At 34.7% G+C, this 19,800-nt stretch overlaps 2 protein-coding genes across 10 annotated transcripts; one reads left to right on the top strand and one right to left on the bottom strand.

The window, feature by feature from the left end:
* The first annotated feature begins 4,947 nt into the window (after positions 1–4,947).
* LOC100252220 (probable serine/threonine-protein kinase PIX13) lies at positions 4,948–10,476 on the top strand. Its single transcript, XM_059741971.1, has 9 exons — positions 4,948–5,085; positions 5,286–5,528; positions 5,917–6,014; positions 7,083–7,246; positions 7,437–8,099; positions 8,239–8,387; positions 8,619–8,840; positions 9,119–9,268; positions 9,572–10,476. The coding sequence occupies exons 1-9, from the start codon at positions 4,948–4,950 to the stop codon at positions 9,941–9,943; spliced, it is 2,199 nt and encodes a 732-aa protein (XP_059597954.1). The 3' UTR covers positions 9,944–10,476.
* A 1,312-nt stretch (positions 10,477–11,788) lies between these two features.
* Positions 11,789–19,556, bottom strand: LOC100248959 (transcription factor GAMYB). 9 transcript variants are annotated; one of them, XM_010647226.3, is made up of 5 exons: positions 19,148–19,556; positions 18,743–18,887; positions 17,512–17,882; positions 12,912–13,920; positions 11,789–12,436 (listed from the first exon to the last, which is right to left on the bottom strand). In XM_010647226.3, the coding sequence occupies exons 3-5, from the start codon at positions 17,872–17,874 to the stop codon at positions 12,129–12,131; spliced, it is 1,680 nt and encodes a 559-aa protein (XP_010645528.1). In that variant the 5' UTR covers positions 17,875–17,882; positions 18,743–18,887; positions 19,148–19,556; the 3' UTR covers positions 11,789–12,128. The 9 variants fall into 9 exon arrangements, with proteins under 9 accessions (XP_010645528.1, XP_019073249.1, XP_010645531.1 ...); XM_019217704.2 differs by having other exon boundaries at positions 18,743–18,835; positions 19,148–19,529; XM_010647229.3 differs by having other exon boundaries at positions 19,155–19,529.
* Between the last annotated feature and the right edge of the window lie 244 nt (positions 19,557–19,800).

The raw sequence follows: 19,800 nt of genomic DNA, 5'->3' as shown, positions 1-19,800 counted from the left end.
GAAATAGATCGAATGAAAGACACTTGTATAGATGAGATCTATGATGACTAACACATTTTCAACATCTTCATCGGATGGGATTTGATCTAAGAATATCTAAACCACAAGTTTGAGTTTCTATCTCTAGTTCTAATATGTTTCTTTTGGCTTTTGAAACCATTCTTTTCCAATGTGTTAAATGTAGAGAGTCTTGGGTATAAATAGCATGCACTTTAATCCAAGGCCAAGGAACAGAGTAATCTAGGTTCCTAACAATTGCTTTTAAGGGCTTTATCCTTACAGCTCCATGTCAACCATTGACACTTGAAGAATCTTCTATTGTCACATAGTGGGATTTGTGAGAGACATGTGGCACAAGTTTGAAGACCCATCTTTCAGTTACTTGAGATGAAAACAACCAAGAATGGAGAATTGTGAGAGAAGATGATATGGTGAAATCTAGGGGAAAACAAGTATTATAATTTGGTGTGAAGTTGAGGCTATTAAAGGGCATAAGGATAAGCGAGTAATCGGGGAGAGGGATAAATACTTTTCTCGAACCTAAGGAGAGACTCTAGAGAAATTTCTCTAACTTGGTTTTAAAGAGGAGAACTAAAACTATGGATAAAGCAAAGAACGAGATCAAGGCACCACCAATTGCATTTCATTTTGCCGTTGATAATATCATATTTGAAATTTAGATACCATAGGACTTGCATCATTTTTGGTATCAAAATTTCTTATTTTAGTCATATTTTTATTCCTTTACACTACCTTTCTTCAAGTTTTTCTATGTACACACCATATCTTCTAATTTGAGTTCCGACCACTCACTCATCAATTTAATTTAATGTTGATTACAGTTGAAACCCTTGGGGAAAATAATTAAAAACATTTGTTGACTGATCTTAAGTCTTATCCATGTTATTCAATTATGTGATTCATAGATTTCTTTCTTTTCTATTGTGAAGTTGTAAATCACCATGGTATGCCATTGAGTATATGTTTCATTATTGTATTATATTTATTTCTTTTGGCATTATATTTTAACTATTGATTAATTAATTAAAGGTCAAGATCGTTTTAATTCACTTACTAGAGTCCAAGTTATTTTTGGTTCAATAGAGTGTCTAACACCCTTCTATTGGTCAACTTGGCCCTGACATATCCTTCACTCATAGATTTTGTATTTTCATTTTTAATGTCACTTAAGAGTTTTTTTTTTCTTATTTTGTTCCCTCTTTGAAAAATAAAATAAATGACAACTCCAAATTATATATATATAAAAAAATTGATTTTCAAAATAAACAATCCAATAAATGGTTCACTATCGAGTGGATGCACCAAAAATGTGGGTCCACACTACGATTCTTTACAAATAATTTTAGTAAGCCTAATTGGGTCCTCAATAATGATCAACAAAAGAAGTCCATTCCCCCAATAATCAAATTTCCCAAAAATCTTTAACCATATCACAAAAAATAATAAACCCCAAATTTTAAAACAAGCATTTGTGTGATTTATCACAAATTGAATTAAAAAAGAAAAAGAAAAACATGGCATCACATATATCAATTTCCATCCAAGCAACAAAAAATCACATTCATTAACACATAGATACTCAATTGCAGATATGGGAAAGAAGAACAACAGAATATAGAAGCACTGAGAGTTATGAAGTTTAAGACGAGGAAAAGACCCAAAAATTGAAGAAAATGGTTGGGTAGAGGAAAGAGGGAGCACCAGCAGTGGAGTGAGTGGCAATCATACAAAAGACTGATAGATGTGGCTTGTGAAGCCAAATTAGGGCAAACAAAGAGGAAATCTTGTTTTCTCAATTCCCTGAATCAGTCTATGAGGGTTTTTCATAGAAACCATTCTCCCTTATGAAGGAATGGATTTCCTCAGTCTCAAGTTGATTCTCACATGTAATATAATTCCCAAATTCATGCAAACAAACTTTTAACCTCATGGAATCAAGTGAATTAACAAGCTTTTGATTATGTTTGGTTCCGAAAAGTGCTAAGAAAAAAAAGTATTAAAGAAAATGATTGTCATTTTTGATTTTATTATAAAAAAATATAAAATCAAATCAAATATAATTAAAATCAATTAAAAATTTATACATTTTAAAATTATTTAATCTTAATATAATATAGGAAAATAAGTGAAATAATATTTAAAAATAATTTATTGATTTTGAATCTATTTTTTATTTTTTTTTCACTTTTTTTTTTCTCTTTATTTTCTTTCTCTCAAAGTTTCCAACAACCAAACATAACCTTAGAGAGGGGAAAAAAAGCCATTCATTTAGATTTCTTCGACAATAGTCCTCATGTACAAAATTTGCATTTGAACAGTAGCTCACTTATCTACATATACATTTTTTAAATCCTAGTCAAGTGAGCATTCATACATCCTAGCCAAGTAAGCTATTCATATTAAAACTTGTTTGGTATAGTGTTTAATTTTTAAATTTATTAATAAAATAAATTAGAAATAATTTCCACTTTGATATGATTAAATTTCATTTTTGGGAATTGTAGAAATAATTTTATTAAAACTAAAGACAATTATGATTTTAAAGGTTTTAATCTAAACCCTAAACCCTTTTTTAATAAACATTTTGATGGCCTATAAATAAAGTTATCTAAGAAGATCTATCCAAGAAGAAAATAAAATTTAATTATTTATATTTATCCACATAGTTATATGTTATGTTATTTTATTATCTTAAAAGTAATATACACCTATAAATATGTCCATTTTCCTACTACCCTATTCAGATATGGCATGGACAATAGTCCATTATTATTATTTTAAGGTAATTCTAGATGAATACTTTATTCAGACATGGTTCCCATTTAGTATCCCAGCTAGCTACGCATTTTTTCAGTCGAGAATTAGTAATCAAGGCAAAAATGATGTCCTCATTGTGGCCAATGGTTGAGAGGATGATTAAACTGCTTGCATTTTCAATTCCGTGTCAGCTCTAACTTGAGATATTATCTATCTAGAGATTATAATGGGTGGGTTTGGAATGGGTCGCTCACATCAACCTTACCCATTTATTCAAAATAATTTTTATCTTTATCCTATTAAAAAATTAAATGAGATGGAATGAGGCCGGTATGGGAAATTCTCATACTTGTCCAATCCCGTTTATTTATTTATTTGAAATTTTTAAAAATTTTTAAAGTTATTTTTATAAATTTTTAATTATATTAAAATAAATATATTTTATAAATAATTAAAATATTATAATTTTTTATGACTTATTTTTTTTAAAAGTGTTTTATTATTATTATTATTATTATTATATTTAAAACCTAAAAATAAAAATTACATTAAATTAATTTTTAAAGTTAACTTTACATATAATCAAGATTAGACGTCCAAATAAAGTAATACTTGAAAGCGTTTTTTAATGCTTGAAAGTATTTTTTTTTATAAAGATTAAGTGTACGTTTAATAGTGATTTTAAAAAATGTGTTTAACATTTTTAATATTTAAAAGATAAAAAATTTCAAATATTAGAAATATTAAAAATATTTCCAAAAATGACTATCAAACAAACTCTAAATGTTTTACAAACTTTTTAAAATCATTTGAAAAACATGGAGAATCACTTTAAGTGATTCATAGAAAATCACTTGGTGGATAATTCTTCCAAAAATCACCTTTTGAATTAGTTCTACAAACTAAAAGCATTTTAATCAAAATCACCCTCGATTGGGCTATTAGTCCCCTCCAAATGGAGCCATTTGGAAACATCTTAGGCACATAATTTTGGAGCAGAAGCCCCTCATCATGGTTTTAAGGTTTGATTACGAATCCCAACACTAACAACTAGAACTAATCAAAAGGTGGGTTGGAGCTCCAAAATTTCATGCTAGCACAACATGGTTTAGGTCCCCTTGGCCCTACAACAAGAGATTCCAATTTCCAACTGAAGGCATCCCTGGTTTTATAGGGTTCAACATAGTACTTAAACCCAAAAATTTCAGAGGACCTTGAACCCTATATTTACATAATAGTTATGTCACTGTTTCAGGTCTTTTAACACAACAAAACACTTGGTAAAGAACAGAGACAACCCACCAAATCAAACTCATTATAAACAGCCCAAACCAGGCTGGACTCCAAAGCTCATTGTCATGTCCAACCATGGTGAACAAAGTAGCTATCAGTTATCACAAAGAAACCAAGCAAGGAAGCAATAAAAAAAGGAAAACCCACTTACCCACAATGACAAACTTCTCAAAACATTGGTTCCTCAGCCTAATCTGCAGACAAAACAAAACAATGTACTTGGCCATGCCTTTTGGGCACCATAATGCAATATTCAACACAGAAAAGGAACTTGCAGGTTTCTTTATTGAATATATTGAGCTGCCAAGATCAGTTCCTTGTAATCCAATGGCTTATTTTGATTCCACGATGCTACAATGTATTGAATTAAGCATAGGGATTAACAATTCCAATCATAAACAATAAGAGATCCTCCCCAACAGCATAAAAAACTTGAGAGACCCGAGGCTCGCATCTCAGAATATGCTCTTGAACTAACACTAAAGATGCCTAGATTCACCACCACCCTTTCCACCCCAATGTTGTTAGAAGTAGAATCTAATCAAATGAAGAGTTCCTGATAGTTGCGAGTTCTTATGATTTTTTTCCATCATTTTCTGACTTTTTTTTCATCCATTACATACGTCCTTCTGAGTGGAGTTCTCCTTTCATGGTATCAGAAAATCATACTCAATGAATTCGTTATAACCAGACCATAACCAGAACCTCCATGGCGTGTTTTTCCTGTGTTTTTTCTCAAAATATAGCTACATTTATACATATTTTTAAGAATATTAAAGGCATTATCAAAGGAAGAAACCGAGAAAACTGATTGTATAGAAATCTATAAGTGTGCTTACTTTCAGTCCTAGTTACAAAGTTTCAACCAGATAAATCATGTCGAGAGAAGCCCAGAAAGTGGTGGTGGTCCAGGATGCATCCAGAGATGTTAGTTCAAGAGCAATCATTGGGATTCTCCATGACTTAACACTTAAGCCTGGAGATGACCTTACACTCCTCGGAGTTCTTCACCAGGTTAATAATCCTTGTACGTTTTCTTTCATGGGAGGTAGGAAAATACGTAAGAATTCATGCCTTTTTTTTCTTTTGAGTACAGAAGAAAAATCCAAGAAGAAAGAAATATTAAACATAGCACCAGGAAAATGATATATACCAAAAGGGAAATTGTGCAGGTTTATAGATCGATGAATGATGTGCTCTCTGATTGATTTCCCTTTTTCTTTTTTTTTTTCTTTTTCTTTTTTTACTTCAATCCCCACTTCACAATTGCGGCGATCCTCCCCTTTTCTTTTTCCAATTTTCCTTTGTTTTCAGTGGGATATAGGGTGAAGGTGGATTCTAGATCAATAGTTCGAGTGAACCAGAAAGTCCTTCAGGAAGAAATTGCCAAGAAAAAGGAAGAGTATTTGAACAATGCTGAGATTTTGCAAATCTGTAAGCACTGTGAAATGGAAAAGGTCAGTTTCTAAAACCCTCAAAGTCAAGAATCCTCACCTCATACTTCAATGTTTTACTGATTTTAGCTCTAACTTCTCCAATACTAATGGCTATAATTTTCTAGTATTTAGTCGATATTGTCTTAATTCCTATCCCTATGGAAATTTTCCAAAATATTAGGCCAATTTTGAACTATTTTTGAAACTGAAACTGAACTGAACTGAACTGATGCAGCAGGTTCCGGATCATCCAAACAACCATAGTGAAATCATTCATAATGTTGACTTTGGACATGAAAGAGATGAATTTCAAAATATATAGCAGAATTGTTGAGAAAGAAGTGTACCTTTTCATATTCAGTCAATGAAATGGCTAATTGAATAACTTTTTTGCATGAAAATTTCACAGATCGGGTTCCACATACGTGTGCTTGCAGGAGCTTCCCCAAAAGCAGTAGCTCTCAAAGCTGTGAAAAGTGCCAAGGCTACATGGGTGGTACTTGACAGGTTAGTTGTAAGGATGAAGAATGGAATGTACCTGTATTTCCCTGCACAATAGTTTCTGATAATTCACAGAACCTTACAAACTTCAAGAGCTATTCCAATACATATATCATGTTTTAGAGTTGACAAAGCCTTCACTTCTATCATTCTACATGCATCCTGTTTTAGCATTTACACGAGGGACTGTTTATGGGTTGAGAGGGAAGGTTTCCTACTACTTTTAGATGATAATCCCTCTCATGTTTCAGTTTGAATCAGTTGAAAAATGGCTTTCAATCTAGCATTAACATGTAAACTCAAATTTGAAATAGTCTGGTCCTCTGGACTGACCAAACTATGATCATATTCTTGTGGATCTAATTACTATTAATGTATCCTAATCACATAAAGAATGAAAAGTGTTTGACAGAGTTAAGCCCACCTGTTTCTGTAATAGAATTAGCCGTCTTACCAAATCTTAATCCTAATCCTAGACCCATAAAACACGAACACAAGCATTGGACATTGGGCATCCAGGTTCATGAGTCATATTCTCAAGCAGGGATATATATAGATATATCTAAAGTTCATATATACTGAACACAAGTATTCATCTTTTTTTCTTTCCTTTTTTCCCTTCTTCCTAAGAGAAAGCTAGTCATTTAGCCTTTTATCCTCACCCTTTTGTAAGCATTCAAACTGGTGTGGCACATTAATCATTTTGGCAAGTATCTGCCACTGAATTAAGTGTCCTATACAAAAAAAAGCCTTATTGAAAAGTGCTTTGTCTAATTCTATACAATGAAAAACATAAACAAGTATAACAACATATACATAAGAAATCATATTGCATACTACTGAAAAAGATGCCTATTCTTTTTATGTTCAAGGAATCAACTTTGGTTTAAAAGAAAGAATATATCCACCCAAAATCCGAAACACTTTCTGTTGAACATTTCTGAAGGATCCTAACCAAGACTACCACATAACAAATATTTCAAATTTAGTCATGTGACATGTTCATACTTCATACTTGTGGGGTCCCAAAGCAGCCAAAGATTCATGTATGGAAGGATTTGTTGTTTGTTACAGGCAGATGAAGAAAGACAAGAAGTACTTCATGGACAAACTCTCATGTGGAATATCGAGGATGAAACGTGACAACACCATTGAAGAGCTAAGAGGGCCAGTAACAACCTTTGTATCATATGGAGAAATGATGCATGGAAGCCTTGAGGAACTACTTTCTTGCAAGAGTAAGCAATTACCAATATGAAAAATATACTACATTCGAATAACCAAACAGTTCTAGATTGAAAACAGTTAGAATACCCTTTTCTATCGAAAACAGAAAAGGATGAAAAATATATAAGTTTCTTAAGAAACTCTCTTTAAAATTTGCTTTCATGATGTAGCTCACATCCTTTTTTCCCCCTCATTTTCAAGCAATTTCTGGAAAAACCAGAATGAGTGAAGTACCAGGCGGTGATGGCGGTGGAGAACCCCCATGGAATAACTCAAGAAAATCTACATTTTCTAAATCCTCATCGAGTGAACAGCTCATTCTGCAAAGTAGCGTATCCAGTTCTAGCCTTGCAAACACTGAATCCTCAAGTTCTAGCTTCAACGAGACAAGATATTCCCCCTTGGGTTACCAAGCAGAAGAAGCCACTACAAATACAGAACAAGAAACAGCAGAAGAGCAATCCGCATCAGATCAGATGAGTGAGTTCCAACCAGAAGAGATATTTAGAAACTCCAGTTGTACAGTTTGCAAAAACAGAAGGCCGAAGATTGGATGGAAAAAGGACTTCACTTATGCAGAGCTGCAAGCAGCCACAGAGGGATTTGCCTCAGAGAACTTCCTATCAGAAGGTGGATTTGGTCCTGTCTACGGAGGACAGCTGAAGAATGGGCTGAAGATTGCTGTTAAGCAACACAAACATGCAAGCTTTCAAGGAGAGAAGGAATTCAAATCTGAAGTAACTGTACTCAGCAAGGCCAGACATGAGAATGTGGTAATGCTATTGGGATCATGTTCAGAAGGAAATCATAGGCTGCTTGTTTATGAGTTTGTCTGCAATGGTTCATTGGACCAACATCTGTCAAGTAAGAACAAACCAAACACAGAAGACTAGTTTAATTTATACTCCTTTTGCATCACATTCAAGACGTTTTGTTCTATTTTACTGACAATTATAGAGAACTGAAGCCTATCCTAAGAGGGGATTTTGCTGAAATGACACAGAGCATAGCTGCAGTCCACTCGGTTGGAAAAAGAGGATCAAAATAGCTCTGGGAACTGCCAAAGGTTTAGAATATCTGCACAAAAACAACATCATTCACAGAGATATGAGACCAAACAACATTCTCGTAAACCATGATTACGAAGCACTGGTAAGAATCCAAATATATATGCTACAGAACCAACAGCACATTGATCCATTTCAATGGCCAGAATGGCTCAAATTAGGTCAACTGGTTTGATCCATTGGCTCATCCTGGATGCTGCCCTATGATCAACCTAGTACTTAAGCTTACATCATTGAGCCTTCATATCATTTATATTGAAAAAAAAAACTAATCACAAAACAAGTCTAATCATCATTACTTCAATTAATGTATTAGCTAGGAGATTTTGGTCTTGCAAGAACCCAACAAGAAGACTCAGATCATTCCTCAGAGACGAGAGTAGTTGGGACACTGGGATACGTTGCACCAGAATATGCAGAAAGTGGGAAAGCATCGAAAAGGACTGATGTTTATTCCTTCGGGGTGGTGCTGCTACAGCTGATCACTGGGCTGGAGACGACAGACAAGGAACTAAAAGGGAAAAGCCTAGTAGAATGGGTAACAACCATGTGACATGTTTATTACTTATTATTAAATTCCTGGTACCGAATTCCATACTGCAGAAAAGACCATTGCTCAAGCATAATAAATTTCAAGCAGATGAGAAGTTGAAAGTTAGTCATATGTTTTATAAAGTCCAGTCATATAACTAAAGTTGCTGAAGCATACCATTAAGTAACATCTAGATAAAGAAGGGAGCTTTCATAGCTAATTTACCTCATATTTCCTACTAATTTTCAAGAGGCTTATGCAGTTTTTTGCCACTTATTTTGCAGGCAAGGCCACTACTGAAAGAAGGGAACTACCCAGATTTAATTGACAAGAGGATTGTGGATTCCCATGATGTCCACCAACTCTTATGGATGGTTCGCGTGGCAGAAAAATGTCTTAGCAAGGATCCTCATAAGCGATTACCTATGGAAAATGTATGTGTAGCCTAGGATAAGTCTATTCACTCTATGCTTGTTCTTTCACCTGCATTAGCTTAATTTTGATGAGAAAGTGGATGCTTTAAGGGAAAAAAAAAAAAAAAAGAATGCACAAACAAATCCCTGTTGTTCATTTTGATTACAAAGAGAAAGGAAACTAGGAATCTTATTAAAGCTTTTTCACCTTTTCCTCCTATTTCTCACTAATCTAATATTATAGATAAACATATAGCAAATCTAGTACCAAGAAAAACCGAGGGGACTCACTAATCACCTGCTCTTCATTTTGTATCACCACAGGTGGTTGATGCTCTATGTTATATAATGGGCGGCAACACATGTTATAGCATCAAAGGCTTCTCCCCTGGACTATCAGATTCAGTTAGTAATCATCCAGAGTCCCCTGAATCACAAGGTGAATGTAGAGCAACTGAAAAAGAAAGCTTTAGTTCAGAAACTACAAGGCTCAGTAGCACAATTCAGATGAGTGGATCTCTTTCACCAACTTGGACAAATACCAGTCATCTATCATCATGGACAAATGCCAGTTCTTCAAGAAGATCAAGCACATCAACAAGTTCTGGACGATCCTCTTTGGCTACTAGCAGTAAAAAGAAGAAAGAAATATCACATGATGGAGTTGGATTACGTTATAAGGACATGGTCAATTAGTTTGATGTCTAAATTCAGGTTCTGTGACAGATAATGGTTGCTAATTATACATTTTATCTCCCCTTCCTGGCAGATTCTATAGGATACATAAGTTTCTCTAACTTCTAATAATTAGTTTAAAGAACATGTTCTCTGTAATTACTGTCAATAATGTCTTCTCCAAGGTATCAAATAGAGGAGCATTTCATAAGGAATTTGGTAACTGAGGTATGCTATTGCTGTTATGCTTTTTGATTTCATTGTTTAGAAGATATGTTTTCTAGGTTGTTTCCATGCTTTCTGGTGCAAAGTACTGTTCTTTTTTTTCCTTCTTCTCGTTCTAAATTTCTTTGTTTTTGTAGGCGTTAAGATTGAATGCACTCCCTCTCCTTAATTGCATGACTTGATCATGATTTATTCTCTTCTTGATATGTCAAAATCTTCATTTGAGCCCAACCGAGTCTTTGTTCAAAGCTTCTCTAAATTGGTGGTTTCTGATGATTTTAACTTGTATATATTTGCAACACAAGCACTTGCACTCACCAATGTCCAAATTGACTGTTTTGGTTCCAAGAAGCCCCATTCCTTGCCAAAGACTTTATGAAATAAAGGAATCATAGGCACCAAGAACTCTCATCTACCTCCTACATTCTAAGATCCATATTTTCACCTTCATTTATTCTTGAAGTCCAAACACTATTATTCACAGGGTTCTTGGAATGGAGTGTTGGCATCGATGCACCAGAACCAGATATAGCTGAAGATAACCTAGCCCATAAAAATGAATACTATTATGTACAGTCCTGAATATTGCACAATACACTCAGAACATTGTATGATATGATGATGGTTAAGAGGGAGACTGGGTTGATTTGAGGAAGCAAGTGGCTCATGAGCATGGCTTTGAATTCTTGGCATATCCTTGATTGTTTTTGAAAGCCATTGAGGATCCAGAAGGTTTCAAGGAGGGTCTCTAAAACCTCTTGGAACTTCAGGAAATGGGCCAATTCTGAACCTTTCCAAACTTTAGGAAGTAGGCCTTTTCTGAACCTATCTTGTTTCTGGATAACTTGAATTGAACATCTGAAGAAAGTATTGAGATGGGATCTTGTACAATTTAATCCCTATGCCAGTTTTGGAACCAAATGCATATCATCCGACCTCCACATACAATCATCTCATAAGAACATCTTTCATTTATACTATTTGTCTTCAGCAGTCATCAGCCAATTGAGGGATCATTTAAATACGTCCCCAGACAATGAAATTGTAAACGTTTTTGAGAATGATCAAAATCAAGAGGATCACATGTTTCTCTTAACCCTCATACCTGCTCAATACGGTTAATTTCAGCTTGATTTTGATTAGAATAACACTTTTCATTGTCAATACAACCAGTATTTTTATCAAAAAGCAATGCTAACATAATGGGGGACTCGACTCAACTATGTGGTTCAGTCACTCCCCATCAACTGGTCAGGTCTTCAAGCATAGTCCTGTTTCAGCAATGTTGTATGCAGCAGCACTATTCTTATGCTTCCCAATGGCCCTGAAATATTTGATAGAAAGGCCTAAAGAGGACACAGGACTTCCTAACAATTCCTGTAATAGTTTTCTCATGGCGATTCACAAACAAGGAAAAGAATTCAAGTAAAACATGCAGCACACCATGATGATATCAAGTGAAGGTGCTCGCAAAAGAATCTCTAGCAACAAACTATTTCCTGAATGTGAAAGCAAATTAACTAATCATGCGTCCTACAAGATTTTGTCAATTGAATATAAAGATAAAAGAAGAAAATGTAAGCAAATAAAGGTAATTGAATCAAACCCAGAAAATAACCGAAAATGATTTTACAACTACAATTGTTCAACATCAGAAATGCAAATTTATTCTACAATTATAACAAAAGTCTGCATGCATCAGCATACTGGCACAGAGTTCCATGTCCCAATACTGGCATTACACTAGTTTGAAATGCAAGGACACCAAAAGGCATAGACAGTATAGCAAACAAAATAACATTGACTCATACACATCGTACCATCAACCTCAACCCATCAGAACTTCTAAGAGTCCAAAAGGTAGAGCCCTAGATCCCAAATTAAACAAGTCTTCAACATGATTTAAGGGGATAGAAGTTTCAAGGAAGTTCATACAGTTGATGAGTGGAATTGAAAGAAACTCATACAGTTGGGCATTGGTTCAAGGAAGTTCAGACATTTGACAGACAGGAGGCAAGTTATTCCATGCACAACAACCAAGCCCCCAACCTTGATTTGATGTAGGAGTTCCAGAAGCCATGTTCTTGTAGTTGTTGCCGAAATCATCACTAAAAAGCGACGCTACAGCATCATTCATCATGGCTTGGTCCTTGGGACCACCAGTACTCTGGTCAATCCAATTTGAGCCAAGTAAAACATCAGGCCTGGAAAAATCCAACTGGGTCGATGTTTCTTTTTCTCCATCTGGAGTCCAAACTTGGTCAACTGGTTCCGCCTTAACATTGCATCCTGCAAAAAAAAACAAAAAAACAAAAACAAATCAAGTAAAACTTTAGAAACTTGAACAACAAGCAAAATTATAAAGTTTACGTGCAAGATCCTTCCACCTTTGAGGCAATATGAGAACTCACATGCTAGCTGGAAGAACTGAGAAAACTTGAGAGTAAACCAAAAGGCAGACATATGAGTCAGCCAAGCAATACATATTTGCATTCAATACCAGACATGTTATCAAACTATAATTAATAGGAAGAACTTGGAAATTCTAAAACAAATGGTAAATCATTAGTGAACTACAGGATATTCATGAATGACTTGGGAATTATCAAATCACAACAGATAAGCACATATTTCAATTGTTTGATGAAGTTAATAAATTTCATAATCTCAATAATAATTCAAAATTTTCATTCAAGTTGCTCCAATTGATATTAATTGTAAACATCATATCATGCTTCAGTACTATAGGAAAGAATAGGCTCACCAGGAAAGGTCTCAGAAGGGGGGTGCTCATCCAATGAACTTCCACTGGCACTGATTGGCGTACACTCACTGAAGATTGAAGTTGTAGAATGACCCAAAGGAGAAATAGGATCACCATAGTCTTCCCATTCTGTCTCACACATATTCAGGCAACTATCTGCTAAATCACCAGGAGTAACAGTAGAGGAATTTGCACTCTTATCTGACAAATGATTCTTCCCACTGCTTATCGTCTTTGCCTCATGGAGCAAAGCATCCAGCAGGCCACTATTACGCGGTGAAAGGCATTCTAACTGGACTGTCCCAGATGGTGGAGACTGAATAAAAGCATCAACAGACTCAAGTAAAGGTGGCGGTGAAGAAGATGTGCCCCAGCCACCTAAATCGGTTTCTAGATATTGGAGTGAAGGGAGCTCCAACTTCACAGGCCCAGAAATGGGCTTAGAAGCAGAGAAGTTGCCATTTAAAAGGGCATGGCTACCCTGCATGCCAGCAAAAGGCAATGGGTCCTTGTTGGTAGGGTCAGGATCAAATGGATAAGGCAACCCAAAGGACTGAGCAATTTTATCACCAGTATCATCCTGAATCTGGTCAAACAGGGGGATTCCATTTCTTTCATTGTAGCCAGGAAATAAGGCTGGTGATTCTCGAACACGCTTCTGGCGATGCATTGTTGGAGCCATGAAACCACAATATTGAGAAGAACCAAACCCTTTCATTAGCATGCTACTGGTAGAAAGATTAGGAAAATCAGGGACATAGGGAAAGGCATCCTGGTTAGCCTTAAAACCATCCAAGATGACATCTGGTATCTCATAACTGTTAGTTTGCAAGAGATCATGGTGCACTTTATCCCCACCATTAATTCCACCAGTATTCTGGATTTGTTGACTCTCCTGCAATGCTTGAAAACACACTTCAGGAGGATAAAGTGGTAAACCAGCTCGTTGCCTTCTCTTAATTCGGGTGTTCCAGTAGTTCTTTATCTCATTATCAGTCCGTCCAGGTAACTAAAAAGACAAAAGACACCATATTAGATTAAAAGATGGCAGAACTCATGAGTAGGGCTAATCATATATCCAAGAGATGAGTCATAATTACAATGATATCTTCGTTGATATCCCAAAATTACATAATCAAATATAGCAATCTTTAAGTACTGAAGGAAACTAAACATTCAATGATGGTAACAAATCCATTAGTATACACAGAATACGTGCTCAAAACCTGATAAATTAATACCAAAAGTTATTAATGAAACTTCTACACTGTCAACAGATCGGAATTTACTTCTATCCAAACATTAACATTAAATGAATTTGAATTAGTCCCTTCCTTTTTATTTCTTTAACTCTTCGTATAAAAAAAAGAAAAAAGAAAAAAGAAAAAAATAATGAATTAATTAGATCCCTAACTCCCAGATGATATCCTAAATTGGAAAGGCTAAGATCCAATCCATACACTATTTGTCACTGCTTCTATCAGTCATCAAGCATACTTTGAGAGAGTAAATATTTTCTTCTCAATTTACTAAGGTCTATTTAAAGACTGCAGTTCTAATATATACATATAGTAGGAAAAAAAACACAAGGACAAAATCCAAGGGAAATACATTGTTTTCACTCTTTCTCCGAGTCATGAAACATACATTGTGACAGTAATTAATTTCCTCTGAATTTACTAAGGTCTAGTGAGATACATAGACTGCAGTTTGATCCCTTAATCCATTATACCATAAACAGATATGCATGTATGTATGTATGTATGGTTAACCCTCACCTTGTTGAGGCTATACAGCGTTTTAGAAGGCTATTGAGGCTCACCTCAAGGCAAGCTATGGAAATTACAATTGAGGCTACAGCCTTAATATAGGGTAATCAAGACTTTAAGCCTCACCCTGTTGAAGCTTATAGCCTTGAGATTATAGCCTCAAGGTAATTGAGGCTTAAACCTCAAATATTTAAAAGGTATTGAAGGTTTTAGGACCTTAATGGGCTTTTGGTATACATTTTATAAGAGGTCCAAACCTCAATATTCATTGGTTTTAATGAGGTTGGGCAGAAGATATAAAGGAATTATTGGTCACTTAGTCATAGATGATAAAAACTTATGACATATGATATGATACAATTTTTTATGAAACTCAATATATATTGCAATCAGTACAGTATCTTAAGCAAATATTATGATACATGATAAGATATTAAATATACTAATAAACCCATACATACACTTTTAACTATTTTCATGATTTAAAAAAAATCAAATTATATTTTTTTTCTTAAAAGAATTATTATATTAATCATTTAAAGTGTACAGCAATGTTAGAAATGGATCATAAAAGAGAGAGGTAAAATTCTTATATGAAAATCTACATTCTTGCTGCCAAAAATCATGTTGGAAGTTAAGTAAATTTATTCTTATATTGAGTATTGGAAATTTTCCATTAGAATTTTGACATTGAAAATGATGGTAATTGATGAATGAAAACTTTTATTTAATATAAAAAAAGTTGGAACTTTGGGGATGGCATAAACACACACACACATATCAATAACACATGTAAGTGCACATGCTTGGTAAAATTTGGAACTAAAAATTATGTCTAAAAATTTTAAAAATTTATTTTGTGAATTTACACACACACGCACACACATATATCAATAACACATGTAAGTACATATGCTTGGTAAAATTTGGAACTAAAATTTATGTCTAAAAATTTTAAAAGTTTATTTTGTGAATTTTGTGATGAACTACATTAAACTTATATTTTGTTAAATTGAAATTTTCAAAGCTCTAGCATTCAATGTTTTCATATGGTATCATACGATTTAAAATCTTAAGATCTTAATATCTTTGACAAAATTGGTTAGATTATTCTATGTTTCGTGCTTTCAACATACATGTAAATGCATGCATAATTTTTCCATTTAATTTTTCACTAAATAAAAAAGCAACAATACAACACACAATACAAAAAAAAAATAGAAAAATGATACATGATACGTTTTACCAATTAACAACTATGACCGTAATGGCTGAACTTATAGATAATCATTATCTTATTATTGTAATATAAAGAAAAAAAATCATTGATTGTTATTAACATTGACGGAGAGGATAATAAAGCAATTGGATATAATCATGATTCATGAGATCCTACTAGTGATAATGAAGGTGGTTTTGACGATTATTTAATAAAGCCATGAGAACAGACAAAGAGGAACTAAATTATAAACTGATGAAAATGACATACAATTAATTTGCTTATTATGAATTGTATGGTTTTCTTATTATTTAATTTTCATATGATTCCATTAGTATTTCTCTAATTTCTGAGATTTTTTTCTTTTATTTTTATTTTTTATTTATTAAGTTAAGGCTTATGCCTTATACTTTGCCTCATTTAGGCAAAATGCCTCAATACCACCTTTAACCTTTTAAAACATTGTATACATACAAATTATTCTTGCCCCTTATGGCTTTTCAATAATTCTGAATCAAATAAGTTACTACCTCATCTAAGGAAAGTACACTCAATAATTATTAAGCATCAGTTGTAAGGGTTTCTATAAACTTCTCAAATATCTATCTAGGTTTAAGGGGTAGGTATAGTCTGTTGGTTGGTTAGGTTCGGGAAGAAGACAGGGAAGTTGACGTACAAAAGTGGCACCATTATCAAAACATGATCAAATATGGATTCTTAAAATCAGGACTTTATATTGCAAAGAATGGTAATGTCTTCTGTGACACTGAAATAGACCTTGAAAAAAATTCAGAAATACACTAGTAACTTATACCTGCAAACTAATCTACAGGAATGGAAAAATAAATAAAAAAATTCCTGCATCAAACCAAAAGCACTTATCTAAAGTCGACTTACTTTAGCAAACAAAAGAGAGAAAGGCAAATATCTAAACCTTAATGAGTGAAATAAAAACTTCCAAACCCCAACGAGTAACGTACTTATAATAGCAAAGGGTTATTAGCTATTGGAAGACACATGCTAGAACAACCATGACAAAGGTCGTGTACAACCTTGTCAAAGGTCACGTACAACCATGACAAAGGCCGTGTTCCCACCAAAGTGATCCAAGTCCGACAACATGTCGAAGTTCCTTTCGTAATTTGTTAACGGGTGCACATGATGACAAATCCACATAGAAAATTAATCCCACCATGGTATAATTTACTTCAGCAAAAGAATGGGGAGAGAGGGAAATGTCTAAACCTAAATGAGTGAAATAGAAACTTTCAAACCCCGACAACTAACATACTCATATGCACATGCTGGAACAGCCATAACAAGGTCAGGCTCCCGCTAAAGTGATCCAACTCCAACAACATGTCATTTTTTATTTCGTTAACTAGTGCATATGATGACAAAGCCATATAGAAAATTAATCCCACAACAGTATAATTGTTCTCATGCATATTTACTTTTTTTTCTTTTTTTAATCACAAACAAAAACTAAGACTGAAATTCCAGATGGCATGTTTCATATTTTTTTATACGACTATTCACATAAAATAAAAAATAATGAAAGGAAAAAGAGTATAACAACATAATACTCAAAGGAAGTGGATTATATACTTACATGTGCAGCCATCCGTGCCCACTTGTTGCCCATCTTCGCATGAAGTTCAATTATCAGCCTTTCTTCTTCTGCAGTGAATGCTCCCTTTTTCAGATTTGGTCTAAGGTGATTAGCCCACCTTAAACGGCAACTTTTCCCACACCGAAAAAGGCCAGAATGCTTCTGAACTGCATTCCAGTTTCCTTCACCATGTTTCTTCACATATTCCACCAAGATTGCGTCTTCCGAAGACGTCCATGGTCCTTTCTTCAGAACAATTCCCCCACCTGCACTTCCGCTGCTGTTGCCTTCATCAATCAATGGGGACCCTGTTTGGTCCTTTGAGAGCATTCCATCTTCGCTCTCATTTGTCAAGTGACTCATCTCTTTAACTGCAATCACACACCAAATCCCACTAATAGCTGATGACCATTCATCCAAAAGGCCGACACCCCGGCTACTAAAGGAATAAGAAACAAATTTAAACACAACAAACAGAACCGACAAATATAAGTCCAGCAACATTTGCACTTCACTTTCCAATACTTGCACTCTCTACCATAAATCCATAAACAACTTTTGCAGTGAAAAGGCCACCAACATTCACACTCCACTTTCAGATACTCACACTTCCTTCCCCCACCCCCCACACACACATCCATAAACTACCTTTGCAGCGCAAATAATGGCATGAAGCTAAAAGTACACTGCCAATACCATTATCTAAATGGCTTCATAACTTAAATCCAAACAAAACCCATAACCAATTAGAAATTATTAAATCTATAAATAGAAAGAAAATTAAATTGGGGATCATAAAAGCAAACCAACAAATAAAGACTTGGAAATGGACCACAAAAAGTAACAAATTCAGTGAGGTTTAAATTCACAAACCATGGAGGAATTATGACCTCCGAAAAAAACACTGTAGATTTCCTTCTAACCCAAAAAAGTTAAAAAAAAAAAAAAAAAAAAAATGGCATTCATCTCTTTTGAATCAAACCTTTTTACCTTGTTTGGAAGCAAATAAATAGATGAATTTCCCACACAATTTGAATATAAAATAGTCCCATCGCACAAAAGATAAAGCCAAAACATAATAATCATCAGCAATTAAGACTTCTTACTACCCACGAGCCAAAAAGTTTACAATAAACATGAGAATGCAAATCATAGCATTACAGAATCAACAACTGCAAAGATCAAAATGAAAGCAATACCCAGTTCAGGACAGGACAAGACAAGGGATTACCTGAATCACAAAAAGACGCTGCAGAAGCCAAATCAAAACACCGAACCCCGAACACCAGTCAGCGATCCACAAGAAAAAACTCAGACACAGCGCCTGAAACGACGAACTGCGATGAGCTCAAAACACGGAAAAAAAAATGGGAGACCTGGAGGGAGAGAGAAAAGAGAGAGAGAGAGAAAACAGAGTCAAATTATGGAATCAAAACGAATCCATCACCACTAAGATCGAAAAACAGCACGAAACCCTAGCAGAAACCAGATGAAACAACATTCAATAAATCCAGATTAGAATCACAAAAAAAAAAAAAAAAACAAAAACAAAAACAAAAAACGCAAACAAAAAAAAAGGAAAAAAGAAAAAGACGAGTGAAAAATAGAACAGAATTCAAAGGAAGTGAAACGAAACTCCAAACCCTAGTTCTCCCAGACCGCTCCGCAGAGGAAATCCAGAAAGAAAGGAAGAAGCCTTTTGGGCAGATCCAAATGATGAGAAACAGAAATGAGGAAGCCGCGAGAGAGATAGAGAGAATAAAAGAGCAAACCCTTAATTGAGAGCTGAAGAGGTGAGATCCAAAGAGAGAAAAATGGGGAGACGAAGGAAAGATATGAGAGAGAGAGAGAGAGAGAGAGAGAGTGGTGAGGAAATGGCGAGAGAAGAGGGAAAAGAGGAGAGAGAAGAGAGGAGAAAGTATAAGGTTTGGAGCTTATAAGAGAGCTTTGTCCTCACTTTGTGCCCCTGCACAATGCCTCGCGCCGTGATCATTCATTTCCATCTCTCCCCCCACCCCCACCCCCTCTCCCCCCACTTTCTAGATTTCTCAAATGACTCGATCAAACCTCCCCCTCCTCTCTATTCTCCTCTTCTCTCTCTCTCTCTCTCTCTCTCTCTCTCTCCTCTCTTCTCCCCCGATACTCTCACCCTTTTTTTCGCAATACTATATCATTCTCATACTTTTTTTTCTCAAAAAAAAAAAAAAAATACAAAAGTATCCCTTAAATTTTAAAGAAAAAAAACTGACAAAAGTCATGGATTTTACTCCACTTTTTATTCTCCTCACT

This window comes from Vitis vinifera, chromosome 13 (genome assembly GCF_030704535.1).
Source record: "Vitis vinifera cultivar Pinot Noir 40024 chromosome 13, ASM3070453v1".
NCBI classification, from domain to species: Eukaryota; Viridiplantae; Streptophyta; class Magnoliopsida; order Vitales; family Vitaceae; genus Vitis; species Vitis vinifera.
This window is presented reverse-complemented; position numbering and strand designations above follow the sequence as displayed.

What these genes read in the sequence shown, in the direction of transcription:
- LOC100248959 (XM_010647226.3), bottom strand. Translation starts at nt 17,874, where the DNA reads ATGAGTCACTTGACAAATGAGAGCGAAGATGGAATGCTCTCAAAGGAC. An exon ending in GGGCACGGATGGCTGCACAT is followed by an intron (nt 13,921 to 17,511) that starts GTAAGTATATAA and finishes TTGTCTTTTTAG; the next exon opens with TTACCTGGACGGACTGATAA. An exon ending in CCCTTCTGAGACCTTTCCTG is followed by an intron (nt 12,437 to 12,911) that starts GTGAGCCTATTC and finishes TTTTTTTTGCAG; the next exon opens with GATGCAATGTTAAGGCGGAA.
- LOC100252220 (XM_059741971.1), top strand. Translation starts at nt 4,948, where the DNA reads ATGTCGAGAGAAGCCCAGAAAGTGGTGGTGGTCCAGGATGCATCCAGA. An exon ending in TCCTCGGAGTTCTTCACCAG is followed by an intron (nt 5,086 to 5,285) that starts GTTAATAATCCT and finishes GATTGATTTCCC; the next exon opens with TTTTTCTTTTTTTTTTTCTT. An exon ending in ATTGGACCAACATCTGTCAA is followed by an intron (nt 8,100 to 8,238) that starts GTAAGAACAAAC and finishes GAAATGACACAG; the next exon opens with AGCATAGCTGCAGTCCACTC.